Here is a 15354-nt window from a genome sequence, read left to right as displayed (position 1 = left end):
GAGAGAGAGAGAGAGAGAGAGAGAGAGAGAGAGAGAGAGAGAGAGAGAGAGAGAGAGAGAGAGAGAGAGAGAGAGAGAGAGAGAGAGAGAGAGAGAGAGAGAGAGAGAGAGAGAGAGAGAGAGAGAGAGAGAGAGAGAGAGAGAGAGAGAGAGAGAGAGAGAGAGAGAGAGAGAGAGAGAATGATGTGACATGACATTTTTAAGTACAAATGAGTATATAGTAACCATACACTGATACTTGTCCCCTCATACAGTGATAAGTTTACCCATACACAATGGACACAGATGGAACTTTTGGAGGCTAGAGTGCTCCAGCTGACTGGTGGACTCCATTTCATTGAGGAGGTCCAGGATTCTTTGCACAGTTGGGCTTTTGGTGGCAGTGGAAGCAGTGGTAGTGGCAGCAGTAACAGTTTTGGTCTTTCTATGGGCAAGTTCTGTAGGATTCATATTCTCCTCATGAGGGACGTCACTGTCAAGGGTCAACAGAGCATCAATTCCCTCCTCAGGCAAAGAATGATGGATGCAATTTTCTGTTTCTTGTTGTTGCTCCACCTTTTCAGAGTGCTTGAGGTGCTCATCAGCCACCTTTCCACTGCTGGTGTGCGTCTCACACACACTGGTTCCTGTTCCACATCAAGACTGTTAGCAGATGCCACTTGTATTTCATCTACTTAGTACATTACATCATTACATAAGTTACTGGTGTTATCTGATATTAAAGTGTTAATGAGCAACATGCCACAGAAATCTGTTTAATTCAAGAAAATGATGAAGATAATAATAATGTTTTGTTGCACTTCATAAGGTGGCTCAGTTTTTACTACTCACCAACTCTGCTAATGACAGCAACTGTTCTCTTAAGGACGCTGCTTATCTTCCCGAGCTGCTCAAGGTCACGATCTGCTTCCTTTTCCTGCACCAGCTTTGATATCAAATCCTGCAGGAAACAACTGTGTTAATTCACATTTTGAATAAATCTAATAGATGAAATTTCACTTACGTACAACACCTTATGTGTCTGGTGACTCATGGAGGACAGATACATCACCTGAGAGTGAATGGTCAGTGAAGAAGTTGACCCTTGATCCTGGCTAATCACATTAAGTACATTAAACACTCCTGTTAACTAATAAATGAGGGATAGATTTCTCTGGAAGGTTACATTACACTACTTCCCTGGCATTTGAAAACATTTTGCTCTAAATGAACTCATATGGAAGCTTTCCTGCAACATTAAATCTCAGCTAGATGCCAGATGGTGTAGCCTCCATCACAGAGCAAGGTAATGATATGAAGGCTTAGTACTTTGGTCAACACCTGAATAAGAACCATTTGAGATGCAGCAGAGATCACTAAACTGCCAGCAATTGAATAAGAAGTGTGTGAGATGCAGCAGAAATCACTAATCTGTCATGACATGAATAAGACAAATAGACAGTAGAAAGCCAGACCAGCAGAAGGAATAATCTATCTCTGTTCCTCTTGCACACACAGACTAACACTTTCATCCTTTCTACTTTATAATCACACAATCTCTCTCTCTCTCTCTCTCTCTCTCTCTCTCTCTCTCTCTCTCTCTCTCTCTCTCAATATCACCCTGTCATGCCTCTCCCCTCTCTGCCTTACCTGTGATCCTTCTGGTGACTGTGTGGGCGGGCAGCCTGCCTGACGCTGCACTTGGCAAACCAGCTGTTTTCCAGCACCACCACCATCTCACTGATGTGTACCAGCTGGTCGGGCACCATCACACCTGGAAGCAAGTCAGTGAGTCAGTAGGTGTTTCTGTACACAAAGCTGTCAGGTAGATAGACTTAATGAGTTGAGAGGTAATAAATAAATAAATAAATAAATAAACAAACAAAAGGATAAAACCATAAATTAGGGCAGCGTTCCGATGTGTGACAAGGGCACCAGCAGTATGTGGTAATTACCTGCAGGTCAATGGCAGCCAGCAGTCATCACCGCTAATCCTTCCTGCATTTCTGAGGCTTGGCCGACTCAAATTCCACCTTCTGAAATGATTGGGTTAGGTTACCTTAGGCTGTGTCTGTAGTAAGGGACCACATCTGTACATGAGGTCTGATCACTGCCAGATATAACTAATATTTCTTCAACACTTTCATGAACAGCAGTGAAAGAGAAAACATTAAGAGGAGGAGGAGGAGGAGGAGGAGGAGGAGGAGGAGGAGGAGGAGGAATAAGACATACAAGGAAACAGGAATAATAGAAGGAGGAGGAGGAGGAGGAGGAGGAGGAGGAGGAGGAGGAGGAGGAGGAGGAGGAGGAGGAGGAGGAGGAGGAGGAGGAGGAGGAGGAGGAGGAGCTGCTCATAGGACTGTGTAGATACAAATGAAAGGAAGAATAAGGCTGTGGCTGTGGATGACTTCATTTAGTTTGGCAAGCTAGATTAAGACCAGCAGTGTGGAGGATACAAAACAAACAAACACTCACACACACACACACACACACACACACACACACACACACACACACACACACACACACACACACACACACACACACACACACACACACACACACACCCTAACCTGTATATACAAAGACAGTGGGCAGGCTTCACACACTGCCTTTAACAATCATCTCTCTGTCTCTCTCTCTCCTGGAAGTTAAATTTATCAAAAAACTCAAAGAAATCTTGGTAGAGACTTCAGTGAATCTGTGCTCCTGATGGTGGTGGTGGTGGTGGTGGCAGTGGTGATGGTGGTGGTACTTGGAACACTGGCTCTCTTGTCCCCTCATCCACATTCTGAGAGAGAGAGATAGAGATGGTTAGATTAGGTAGGTACTTAGTTACATAGATTGAGATAGAGACATAGATAAATGGTTAAACAGAAAGTTAAATAGACTGAGAGATAGATGGTTAGATTAGGTAAACAGATAGACATTGAGACAAGCAGAGATAGGCCTAGTTAGGTTAGGTCCAGCAGATACTTAGATAAATGGGTAAACTGAGAGATTAATAGATAAAATAACAGACAGATAAATAAGCAGAGCCTGCAAAACTATCACTAATATTATGAAAAAAACCCTTGAACACCCTAAGGCCGGGCGCACACTGAGACGCAGGCAACACAGGCGACACAGCACAGAGCAGGGCAGAAAACTGCATCTCACCGGTTTAAACCTAAGCACGCATATTGACACGCAGGACAGCACAGCACAGATGCAGACCTGTGCCGGCCAGCGCGACGCAGTCGTTCGAACGCAGATTCCTGTGCCACGTGCGGCGCAGCTTGATAGCAACTTGCTCTTTAGTACTCAACTCATAGAGGCTGTTCGCCATCAAAGAGTGCTGTATGACACTAGTCATCCTGATTATATGAGAGGAACTTATAAGAACGAGTTATAGGCAAATTCTCCATGTGTTTTCCTCTTCTCCAAGTATTCACTCCTCCACACTGACCTCTTTGCTCTACAAATGTCATATAATAACATTACTTTCTCCAACTCGTTTTCTGAGTCGGAATCGGAACTAAGGTTTCCAAAGTAATTTTTTGGCAACAGCCATGATCAACACTACCGCACAGGACGACAGCCTGCTTCTCAATGTGCGCACCATGCCTGTGCTGCGCTGTGCTGCCATGCCCTGCCCTGCCCTGTGCTGCCCTGCTCTGTGCTGCCCTGCGTCTCAATGTGCGCCTTGCCTAACAATTAAAAAATCATTAAAATACCAGAAATGAGGCAATTAGGCATTCAACAAACAAATTCTTCTATCTGTCTATGTCTAAACTTTGGAAAAATTTAAAAAATTACTTTAAATGTGTGTGGCCAGCTGTAGTAGTAGTAGTAGTAGTAGTAGTAGTAGTAGTAGTAGTAGTAGTAGTAGTAGTAGTAGTAGTAGTAGTAGTAGTAGTAGTCTTTCCACTAGGGGTTGAGAGAGCTATTAAGTGAAAGATAGGTGTCTGACTTACCTGATGTCACCTGGAGGGCTATTAAGGGCAGGAACACAGGAGGGCAGGTGTTCACAAGGCAGGTCAACACCACCAGTGTGAGGGGAAGTGTTTGGTGAGCCATACTGATGCTGCATTTGATTCCTGTGATGACCTGGGGGTGGGAAGTAGGTGGGAGGGGTGAGTGAGTGAGTGAAATCTGTCACTGTATACACACTGGGTATACAGTGAAGGTAGGACTCACTCATTGATGAATAACTGTGTGACTGAGTGACTGACTGACTGAATGACTGAGTGACATATCATATCCAAGATTGAAACTGTTATTGTCACACATAAAGGGAAGATTGAAGTTTAAACATGCAAAGTAACTGTATTTAACATTGGCTGACATAGTGGAATAATACATTAGTGGAGAAAAATAGTGGATTCAGCAGGAGGAATAATATAAATAGACCAGACCAGCAGGAATAATATAAATATAGACAGTTGACCAGACAAATAGACAGTAGAAAGCCAGACCAGCAGAAGGAATAATCTATCTCTGTTCCTCTTGCACACACAGACTAACACCTTCATCCTTTCTACTTTATAATCACACAATCTCTCTCTCTCTCTCTCTCTCTCTCTCTCTCTCTCTCTCTCTCTCTCAATATCACCCTGTCATGCCTCTCCCCTCTCTGCCTTACCTGTGATCCTTCTGGTGACTGTGTGGGCGGGCGGCCTGCCTGACGCTGCACTTGGCAAACCAGCTGTTTTCCAGCACCACCACCATCTCACTGATGTGTACCAGCTGGTCGGGCACCATCACACCTGGAAGCAAGTCAGTGAGTCAGTAGGTGTTTCTGTACACAAAGCTGTCAGGTAGATAGACTTAATGAGTTGAGAGGTAATAAATAAATAAATAAATAAATAAACAAACAAAAGGATAAAACCATAAATTAGGGCAGCGTTCCGATGTGTGACAAGGGCACCAGCAGTATGTGGTAATTACCTGCAGGTCAATGGTAGCCAGCAGTCATCACCGCTAATCCTTCCTGCATTTCTGAGGCTTGGCCGACTCAAATTCCACCTTCTGAAATGATTGGGTTAGGTTACCTTAGGCTGTGTCTGTAGTAAGGGACCACATCTGTACATGAGGTCTGATCACTGCCAGATATAACTAATATTTCTTCAACACTTTCATGAACAGCAGTGAAAGAGAAAACATTAAGAGGAGGAGGAGGAGGAGGAGGAGGAGGAGGAGGAGGAATAAGACATACAAGAAAACAGGAATAATAGAAGGAGGAGGAGGAGGAGGAGGAGGAGGAGGAGGAGGAGGAGGAGGAGGAGGAGGAGGAGGAGGAGGAGGAGGAGGAGGAGGAGGAGGAGCTGCTCATAGGACTGTGTAGATACAAATGAAAGGAAGAATAAGGCTGTGGCTGTGGATGACTTCATTTAGTTTGGCAAGCTAGATTAAGACCAGCAGTGTGGAGGATACAAAACAAACAAACACACACACACACACACACACACACACACACACACACACACACACCCTAACCTGTATATACAAAGACAGTGGGCAGGCTTCACACACTGCCTTTAACAATCATCTCTCTGTCTCTCTCTCTCCTGGAAGTTAAATTTATCAAAAAACTCAAAGAAATCTTGGTAGAGACTTCAGTGAATCTGTGCTCCTGATGGTGGTGGTGGTGGTGGTGGCAGTGGTGATGGTGGTGGTACTTGGAACACTGGCTCTCTTGTCCCCTCATCCACATTCTGAGAGAGAGAGATAGAGATGGTTAGATTAGGTAGGTACTTAGTTACATAGATTGAGATAGAGACATAGATAAATGGTTAAACAGAAAGTTAAATAGACTGAGAGATAGATGGTTAGATTAGGTAAACAGATAGACATTGAGACAAGCAGAGATAGGCCTAGTTAGGTTAGGTCCAGCAGATACTTAGATAAATGGGTAAACTGAGAGATTAATAGATAAAATAACAGACAGATAAATAAGCAGAGCCTGCAAAACTATCACTAATATTATGAAAAAAACCCTTGAACACCCTAAGGCCGGGCGCACACTGAGACGCAGGCAACACAGGCGACACAGCACAGAGCAGGGCAGACAACTGCATCTCACCGGTTTAAACCTAAGCACGCATATTGACACGCAGGACAGCACAGCACAGATGCAGACCTGTGCCGGCCAGCGCGACGCAGTCGTTCGAACGCAGATTCCTGTGCCACGTGCGGCGCAGCTTGATAGCAACTTGCTCTTTAGTACTCACAATGTCGTCCACAGAGCAACTCATAGAGGCTGTTCGCCATCAAAGAGTGCTGTATGACACTAGTCATCCTGATTATATGAGAGGAACTTATAAGAACGAGTTATGGGCAAATTCTCCATGTGTTTTCCTCTTCTCCAAGTATTCACTCCTCCACACTGACCTCTTTGCTCTACAAATGTCATATAATAACATTACTTTCTCCAACTCGTTTTCTGAGTCGGAATCGGAACTAAGGTTTCCAAAGTCATTTTTGGCAACAGCCATGATCAACACTACCGCACAGGACGACAGCCTGCTTCTCAATGTGCGCACCACGCCTGTGCTGCGCTGTGCTGCCATGCCCTGCCCTGCCCTGTGCTGCCCTGCTCTGTGCTGCCCTGCGTCTCAATGTGCGCCTTGCCTAACAATTAAAAAATCATTAAAATACCAGAAATGAGGCAATTAGGCATTCAACAAACAAATTCTTCTATCTGTCTATGTCTAAACTTTGTAAAAATTTAAAAAATGACTTTAAATGTGTGTGGCCAGCTGTAGTAGTAGTAGTAGTAGTAGTAGTAGTAGTAGTAGTAGTAGTAGTAGTAGTAGTAGTAGTAGTAGTAGTAGTAGTAGTAGTAGTAGTAGTAGTAGTAGTAGTAGTCTTTCCACTAGGGGTTGAGAGAGCTATTAAGTGAAAGATAGGTGTCTGACTTACCTGATGTCACCTGGAGGGCTATTAAGGGCAGGAACACAGGAGGGCAGGTGTTCACAAGGCAGGTCAACACCACCAGTGTGAGGGGAAGTGTTTGGTGAGCCATACTGATGCTGCATTTGATTCCTGTGATGACCTGGGGGTGGGAAGCAGGTGGGAGGGGTGAGTGAGTGAGTGAAATCTGTCACTGTATACACACTGGGTATACAGTGAAGGTAGGACTCACTCATTGATGAATAACTGTGTGACTGAGTGACTGACTGACTGAATGACTGAGTGACATATCATATCCAAGATTGAAACTGTTATTGTCACACATAAAGGGAAGATTGAAGTTTAAACATGCAAAGTAACTGTATTTAACATTGGCTGACATAGTGGAATAATACATTAGTGGAGAAAAATAGTGGATTCAGCAGGAGGAATAATATAAATAGACCAGACCAGCAGGAATAATATAAATATAGACAGTTGACCAGACAAATAGACAGTAGAAAGCCAGACCAGCAGAAGGAATAATCTATCTCTGTTCCTCTTGCACACACAGACTAACACCTTCATCCTTTCTACTTTATAATCACACAATCTCTCTCTCTCTCTCTCTCTCTCTCTCTCTCTCTCTCTCTCTCTCTCTCAATATCACCCTGTCATGCCTCTCCCCTCTCTGCCTTACCTGTGATCCTTCTGGTGACTGTGTGGGCGGGCGGCCTGCCTGACGCTGCACTTGGCAAACCAGCTGTTTTCCAGCACCACCACCATCTCACTGATGTGTACCAGCTGGTCGGGCACCATCACACCTGGAAGCAAGTCAGTGAGTCAGTAGGTGTTTCTGTACACAAAGCTGTCAGGTAGATAGACTTAATGAGTTGAGAGGTAATAAATAAATAAATAAATAAATAAACAAACAAAAGGATAAAACCATAAATTAGGGCAGCATTCCGATGTGTGACAAGGGCACCAGCAGTATGTGGTAATTACCTGCGGGTCGATGGCAGCCTGCAGTCATCACCGCTAATCCTTCCTGCATTTCTGAAGCTTGGCCGACTCAAATTCCACCTTCTGAAATGATTGGGTTAGGTTACCTTAGGCTGTGTCTGTAGTAAGGGACCACATCTGTACATGAGGTCTGATCACTGCCAGATATAACTAATATTTCTTCAACACTTTCATGAACAGCAGTGAAAGAGAAAACATTAAGAGGAGGAGGAGGAGGAGGAGGAATAAGACATACAAGGAAACAGGAATAATAGAAGGAAGACAAGGAGGAGGAGGAGGAGGAGGAGGAGGAGGAGGAGGAGGAGGAGGAGGAGGAGGAGGAGGAGGAGGAGGAGGAGGAGGAGGAGGAGGAGCTGCTCATAGGACTGTGTAGATACAAATGAAAGGAAGAATAAGGCTGTGGCTGTGGATGACTTCATTTAGTTTGGCAAGCTAGATTAAGACAAGCAGTGTGGAGGATACAAAACAAACAAACACTCACACACACACACACACACACACACACACACACACACACACACACACACACACACACACACACACCCTAACCTGTATATACAAAGACAGTGGGCAGGCTTCACACACTGCCTTTAACAATCATCTCTCTGTCTCTCTCTCTCCTGGAAGTTAAATTTATCAAAAAACTCAAAGAAATCTTGGTAGAGACTTCAGTGAATCTGTGCTCCTGATGGTGGTGGTGGTGGTGGTGGCAGTGGTGATGGTGGTGGTACTTGGAACACTGGCTCTCTTGTCCCCTCATCCACATTCTGAGAGAGAGAGATAGAGATGGTTAGATTAGGTAGGTACTTAGTTACATAGATTGAGATAGAGACATAGATAAATGGTTAAACAGAAAGTTAAATAGACTGAGAGATAGATGGTTAGATTAGGTAAACAGATAGACATTGAGACAAGCAGAGATAGGCCTAGTTAGGTTAGGTCCAGCAGATACTTAGATAAATGGGTAAACTGAGAGATTAATAGATAAAATAACAGACACATAAATAAGCAGAGCCTGCAAAACTATCACTAATATTATGAAAAAAACCCTTGAACACCCTAAGGCCGGGCGCACACTGAGACGCAGGCAACACAGGCGACACAGCACAGAGCAGGGCAGAAAACTGCATCTCACTGGTTTAAACCTAAGCACGCATATTGACACGCAGGACAGCACAGCACAGATGCAGACCTGTGCCGGCCAGCGCGACGCAGTCGTTCGAACGCAGTTTCCTGTGCCACGTGCGGCGCAGCTTGATAGCAACTTGCTCTTTAGTACTCACAATGTCATCCACAGAGCAACTCATAGAGGCTGTTCGCCATCAAAGAGTGCTGTATGACACTAGTCATCCTGATTATATGAGAGGAACTTATAAGAACGAGTTATGGGCAAATTCTCCATGTGTTTTCCTCTTCTCCAAGTATTCACTCCTCCACACTGACCTCTTTGCTCTACAAATGTCATATAATAACATTACTTTCTCCAACTCGTTTTCTGAGTCGGAATCGGAACTAAGGTTTCCAAAGTCATTTTTGGCAACAGCCATGTTCAACACTACCGCACAGGACGACAGCCTGCTTCTCAATGTGCGCACCACGCCTGTGCTGCGCTGTGCTGCCCTGCCCTGCCCTGCCCTGTGCTGCCCTGCGTCTCAATGTGCGCCTTGCCTAACAATTAAAAAATCATTAAAATACCAGAAATGAGGCAATTAGGCATTCAACAAACAAATTCTTCTATCTGTCTATGTCTAAACTTTGTAAAAATTAAAAAAAATTACTTTAAATGTGTGTGGCCAGCTGTAGTAGTAGTAGTAGTAGTAGTAGTAGTAGTAGTAGTAGTAGTAGTAGTAGTAGGTAGTAGTAGTAGTAGTAGTAGTAGTAGTAGTAGTAGTAGTAGTAGTAGCCTTTCCACTAGGGGTTGAGAGACCTATTAAGTGAAAGATAGGTGTCTGACTTACCTGATGTCACCTGGAGGGCTATTAAGGGCAGGAACACAGGAGGGCAGGTGTTCACAAGGCAGGTCAACACCACCAGTGTGAGGGGAAGTGTTTGGTGAGCCATACTGATGCTGCATTTGATTCCTGTGATGACCTGGGGGTGGGAAGCAGGTGGGAGGGGTGAGTGAGTGAGTGAAATCTGTCACTGTATACACACTGGGTATACAGTGAAGGTAGGACTCACTCATTGATGAATAACTGTGTGACTGAGTGACTGACTGACTGAATGACTGAGTGACATATCATATCCAAGATTGAAACTGTTATTGTCACACATAAAGGGAAGATTGAAGTTTAAACATGCAAAGTAACTGTATTTAACATTGGCTGACATAGTGGAATAATACATTAGTGGAGAAAAATAGTGGATTCAGCAGGAGGAATAATATAAATAGACCAGACCAGCAGGAATAATATAAATATAGACAGTTGACCAGACAAATAGACAGTAATTACCTGTGGGTCGATGGCAGCCTGCAGTCATCACCGCTAATCCTTCCTGCATTTCTGAAGCTTGGCCGACTCAAATTCCACCTTCTGAAATGATTGGGTTAGGTTACCTTAGGCTGTGTCTGTAGTAAGGGACCACACCTGTACATGAGGTCTGATCACTGCCAGATATAACTAATATTTCTTCAACACTTTCATGAACAGCAGTGAAAGAGAAAACATTAAGAGGAGGAGGAGGAGGAGGAGGAGGAGGAGGAGGAATAAGACATACAAGGAAACAGGAATAATAGAAGGAAGACAAGGAGGAGGAGGAGGAGGAGGAGGAGGAGGAGGAGGAGGAGGAGGAGGAGGAGGAGGAGGAGGAGGAGGAGGAGGAGGAGGAGGAGCTGCTCATAGGACTGTGTAGATACAAATGAAAGGAAGAATAAGGCTGTGGCTGTGGATGACTTCATTTAGTTTGGCAAGCTAGATTAAGACCAGCAGTGTGGAGGATACAAAACAAACAAACACACACACACACACACACACACACACACACACACACACACACACACACACACACACACACACACACACACCCACACAAACACCCTAACCTGTATATACAAAGACAGTGGGCAGGCTTCACACACTGCCTTTAACAATCAGCATCTCTCTCTCTCCTGGAGAGAGAGAGATCTAAATACATATGAAGGATCTGAATACATATGAGAGGGCATCAAATGTCAGGTTAAATCCTTCACTTCATATACAGAGCTTAAACCCATTTATTTATCTTTTTTTTTTTCAATGCCTGCCCAAACTGAGATGCATCTTATAACCCCATATGTCTTATAAACTGTCAAATACAGTATTTTCTATTTTACAGTATTTTATCTTGTTCCAACAGGAAAATACTAATTTTACAGTATTTTATCTTGTTCCAACTGGAAAATACTAATTTTTTTGTCATTTTATATGCTAATGATGAAGTGCTTCAATGGCTGTCCTTCATCAATATCCTATGGTCACCTCCTCTCTCCAAACTAACCAACAAGAACTCATGCACTATACTTGGTTTGTGTAGTAACAAGAATTGTGGGAGCTGATCACAACACACTATGACCACTGACTACTTAAATGTGTATTCATTCACATAAACTATACTATATCTTAATTAATTGACTATCCATGCACAAAAACATAAAAAATAAATAAACAAATAAGTAAATAAACAGAAAAAGATTACTATGTTATGCAACTCCATGGTTTCATATAAATTTCCCAGAGTAAAAGCAAGCATGACACACTCAGTATAATAGCATGTATTTTACACTTACTACTTCCAAACTGCCCCAACATGTGCATGGGAAAGGCCACACTTGGCATGCTCACCTGACAACACAGTAGGAGCCAATGTACCCAAAAGCATTGACTGTCAGGAAACAAACTGATGTTAAGTAGTTTTTCAAGAGCTTTTTTCCATACTTCATACTTATTTTCCGAGCATTCACAAGACCGGTTAGCTGCAGGCAAACAAATGCAAGTCATTAATATTACAAAGATAAACCTCAAAATACAAAGTGTCATTCCCAATTCAAAAGAAAAAGGAAAGAAAAGGAGAAATAAAGAAAGCAAGCAAGTAAAATTATTAACTCCTGATCAAAGTCTTCCTTCCACTTTTGAAGCCAGAAAGCAAAATCATATTCCCCTTCACCTCACACTCTACTTACACCAGATCTATCATGGCATAAGGTAATTGATATGAAAAGTTCTATGCATAGCTATAATCCATTTTCACCTCTTTTTACCAATATAGTAACTGTAATCTTTAACATTTTGTCACCTAATGACACCATCACACACATTTTCAGTAACTGTAGATAATTCTAATGAGCCAAAATAAAATTACAGTAGATGCAATGCAATATTTTATCGCAATCACCCCTTTACTGCCAAGTGTTACCTTTTTAAATTATATTCTAAACTTCCATCAAGCTTAGGAAGCCAGTGCAGTTGCCAGAACAGTTTACTAGACACAATGAGGATAGTATCCCTCTAACATAAAAAAATAAAAATAAAAAAAAGGTCACATACCAAGTACACCACACCATAGATTTTGATGCTTTCAATGAACCCAATGATACAGATTTCAAAGGAGGCTGAGGAGCACGAGTGTTTCCAGCAGTGGCCGAGCTCATAGCAGGAGTATGGCAGGATCTTGCTGAAGCTCTCCATCCTGCTGTTGTTACCACTACTGCTCCTGCTGGTACCTGTCTCTCCTCACTACCTAAAGGGCAACACCTGAAAAGGGAACATAAGCATGGGTGTGCTGTCAATCCTCCTGTCTAAGTACTAACTTGTGCAAGCAATCTATTGAGGTGTTGAAACAACTCCCACAGGAAGCATATGAAAAACAAATACACAGGCACCAGATCACAAGACAATACTATTCAGTTAACAATGAAGTATGTATGCTGTAAATTTCTTATGTACGTTAAACTGCAGATATCCAGACTGAGAATGCCTCAAGTACCTTGTGATAAATAAAGCTCAACACATCATCAAATAAGTCACCAGCATCAAGGCAGTTTTTTGTTCAAGCAAGGCAGTTCTTAGAATCCCACAAAAGCAACTGTCAAGATCTGCAGATACACTTAAACTATCAGATGCATCAATGGTGATGCAGCAAAACCAGTCTCATCACATAAAAAATATAAAAAAATCAAAGATGTATGTTGGAGTCATCATAGATATCACAGAGAGGATATCATCTCAAGTAGAGCAGTGTCACATCATCTTAATCCTTATCACAGGCAAAATAGTTGATAAGATATTTCATGAGCTCAGTGATAAACACTATACTCAGTAATCTGATAATGAAACTGTAACATGTTCTTTAAAGAGGAAAAGAATGCTTATTAAAAACAATCCAAAAAAATATATTGGCTCCTGACAGACGCTATGGTCCCAATACCTAAAACGAGAGAGAGAGAGAGAGAGAGAGAGAGAGAGAGAGAGAGAGAGAGAGAGAGAGAATGATAGGCAACAAATTCATCCAAGTAGACATGGCAAAAACTGTAGATTTTTCCTACTTAATAAGCTTCATGGGCAGACAAATTCATCAGCATGGTCAGTTAAAGGATAAGTAAATCTTTGCACTGACATAAATCTGCAATGTTGTTTCTGTAAGGCTGAGCTGTACATTACCAGTTTACTTTCTACCCTCATGAGAATTGGTTCACATTCTCTCACGTTCTCAGGATCTGATCGATTCAATTAATGCATGGAGTCAATGTGACCCGGGTCTTATCATCCTGCACTGATCACATCAAGAATGGCATGACACGTTACAAAAGGAGGCACTGCACAAGCATTACATTTATGCCCCTACATCATAACTGCCTCAAACCAATACTAGCGAGTTGAACCTACAGCAGCTCAAAGGTCACGGTACATGACTCTTCACTCAATGAAACATTGTAGTCACTCTTGCTAAAGCAGAGATTGGCTGACCAGAAATGTCAGGTCACTGCAAGCTGGTTTCAAAGCAGAAAGATGAAAATCTCATAATAATGAGAAGGATGCTGTAATACTTCTATAAGGTGATTCCAAAAGCTTGATCACTGATGAGAAGTGTATTGCCATACATCACAACCTGTGGCTCACCCAGGCCCTATGATGAGTGTACTGGATAAAACAGCTCAAGACAGCCACAACTTCCATTGCCACATGTTCATTCCCATACATGTGCAATTTTTAACCTACTATACAGTACTGCAATTAATTTCTATACCTATTGTGTTGTTGCAATGTTTAAGATTTTTACAGTATGAAGGCATCATTCTCAGTCAGTGAAGTGGCAACTGTCAACAGCAGCAAGCCATCCTCTCTAAAAGTTTAAGCATTTCTATACTAAAGACAACACAAGCCAAGAACCGCTTCACCCTATTTACACAGCTATACAGACAAGAAAGTCAAGGCTCTCACGTGGCACTTGACTTTGTTTACAAATGCTTTCACTGTTGCAGGAGACACCCAACTGCTGTTGACAGATGCCACCTTGCCATCTCAGACTATCAGCTGACGCCACAAAATCAGTCACATCACCGCACTGAGGGAGATAAACAAACCAGCACCTGAGAGCTTGTCATCACTCAGTACTAAGTCTGTTTTGTCTGCCGCAGGGCTCGTCTTGACGTGTACAAGTATAAATAGAGGATGACTGGCAAATGACAAACCATAACTGTCCACGGGGGCGAGTTGTGTGTGGAAATGAGGTAACGTGTGTTGTGTTGCTTAATATAAAGTGTACGTATCCCACAGTACTCTCCACAACCACCAGCCCCATTCCGATAGTAATGACCTCAATCCTACCAACCACCACCCATTTCTCAATATGCATAACCCACACCAGTCCATTACTACTACATCACTAGAAAATTTACCGTCTGTTTGTGTGTGCAGTGTTGCGTTATAGTGTCAATAACCCACACCACCCCCACTATAACCCACCATCACACCACGATCTCAATCCTACACACTACCACCCACTTAGTAAATAAACAACAATCGCCCATTACAATTACACCACTACAAGAATTACCGTGTGTGTGCAGTGGGCTTGGGGCCAAATGAGGTTTATCTGGGTGGCGGGGTGCCTCAGGTACCTCAGCGCAATCATGAAGGCTGGCGGGGTAGATATCAGGTCGCTATCTGTAGTTTTAGTTCCCCTACACGTCCGTCTGTCTGATTGGCCGCTACTGCCCGCCAACCTTCCGCACTACGAGCCTAACAGTGTTAAGTTCGTATAATTTTACTGTTGTTATTATTATTATTATTATTATTATTATTATTATTATTATTATTATTATTATTTCTCATGTCTCTGTGTCATACGAAATAGTATTTGTACTACTACTGCTATTACCACTACTACTACTACTACTACTACTACTAGTAGCAGTAGTAGTAGTAGTAGTAGTAGTAGTAGCAGAATTACTGCATTTTGGTTTATGAAAGCGACAGATGCGTGGTTATGTAATGCAGTTCA

At 42.7% G+C, this 15354-nt stretch overlaps 2 protein-coding genes across 24 annotated transcripts in view; one reads left to right on the top strand and one right to left on the bottom strand.

The window, feature by feature from the left end:
• The window catches only part of LOC135095358 (transmembrane protein 135-like), a 47530-nt gene that overhangs the window by 1203 nt on the left and 30973 nt on the right, over nucleotides 1-15354 (bottom strand). For 2 of the 21 annotated variants that reach the window (XR_010264351.1, XR_010264352.1), the window contains exons 4-14: nucleotides 7858-8642; nucleotides 6883-7015; nucleotides 5458-5675; nucleotides 4909-4989; nucleotides 4604-4727; nucleotides 3936-4068; nucleotides 2553-2770; nucleotides 1935-2015; nucleotides 1630-1753; nucleotides 832-940; nucleotides 89-626 (exon numbers count right to left, since the gene is read on the bottom strand). Coding sequence is in view for 9 of the 21 variants with exons in the window: in XM_063996116.1 (XP_063852186.1) it covers nucleotides 9897-9966; nucleotides 10329-10409; nucleotides 11697-11827; nucleotides 12399-12539 (423 nt within the window). In the remaining 12 variants the exon portion in view is untranslated. Of the gene's footprint in view, nucleotides 1-88; nucleotides 627-831; nucleotides 941-1629; nucleotides 1754-1934; nucleotides 2016-2552; nucleotides 2771-3935; nucleotides 4069-4603; nucleotides 4728-4908; nucleotides 4990-5457; nucleotides 5676-6882; nucleotides 7016-7552; nucleotides 7677-7857; nucleotides 8643-9833; nucleotides 9967-10328; nucleotides 10410-10918; nucleotides 10934-11696; nucleotides 11828-12398; nucleotides 12606-14291; nucleotides 14316-14749; nucleotides 14773-14816; nucleotides 14869-14907; nucleotides 15096-15354 lie in introns of those variants that run through there. The other 19 variants (XR_010264346.1, XR_010264345.1, XR_010264343.1 and 16 more) reach the window with 19 other exon arrangements.
• The window catches only part of LOC135095360 (uncharacterized), a 12345-nt gene continuing 11347 nt past the window's right edge, over nucleotides 14357-15354 (top strand). For 2 of the 3 annotated variants that reach the window (XR_010264356.1, XR_010264355.1), the window contains exon 1: nucleotides 14434-14581. Coding sequence is in view for 1 of the 3 variants with exons in the window: in XM_063996125.1 (XP_063852195.1) it covers nucleotides 14534-14581 (48 nt within the window). In the remaining 2 variants the exon portion in view is untranslated. Of the gene's footprint in view, nucleotides 14582-15354 lie in introns of all 3 variants that reach the window. The other variant, XM_063996125.1, reaches the window with a different exon arrangement.

Source organism: Scylla paramamosain, chromosome 49, assembly GCF_035594125.1.
Source record: "Scylla paramamosain isolate STU-SP2022 chromosome 49, ASM3559412v1, whole genome shotgun sequence".
Classification (NCBI taxonomy): domain Eukaryota; kingdom Metazoa; phylum Arthropoda; class Malacostraca; order Decapoda; family Portunidae; genus Scylla; species Scylla paramamosain.
This window is presented reverse-complemented; position numbering and strand designations above follow the sequence as displayed.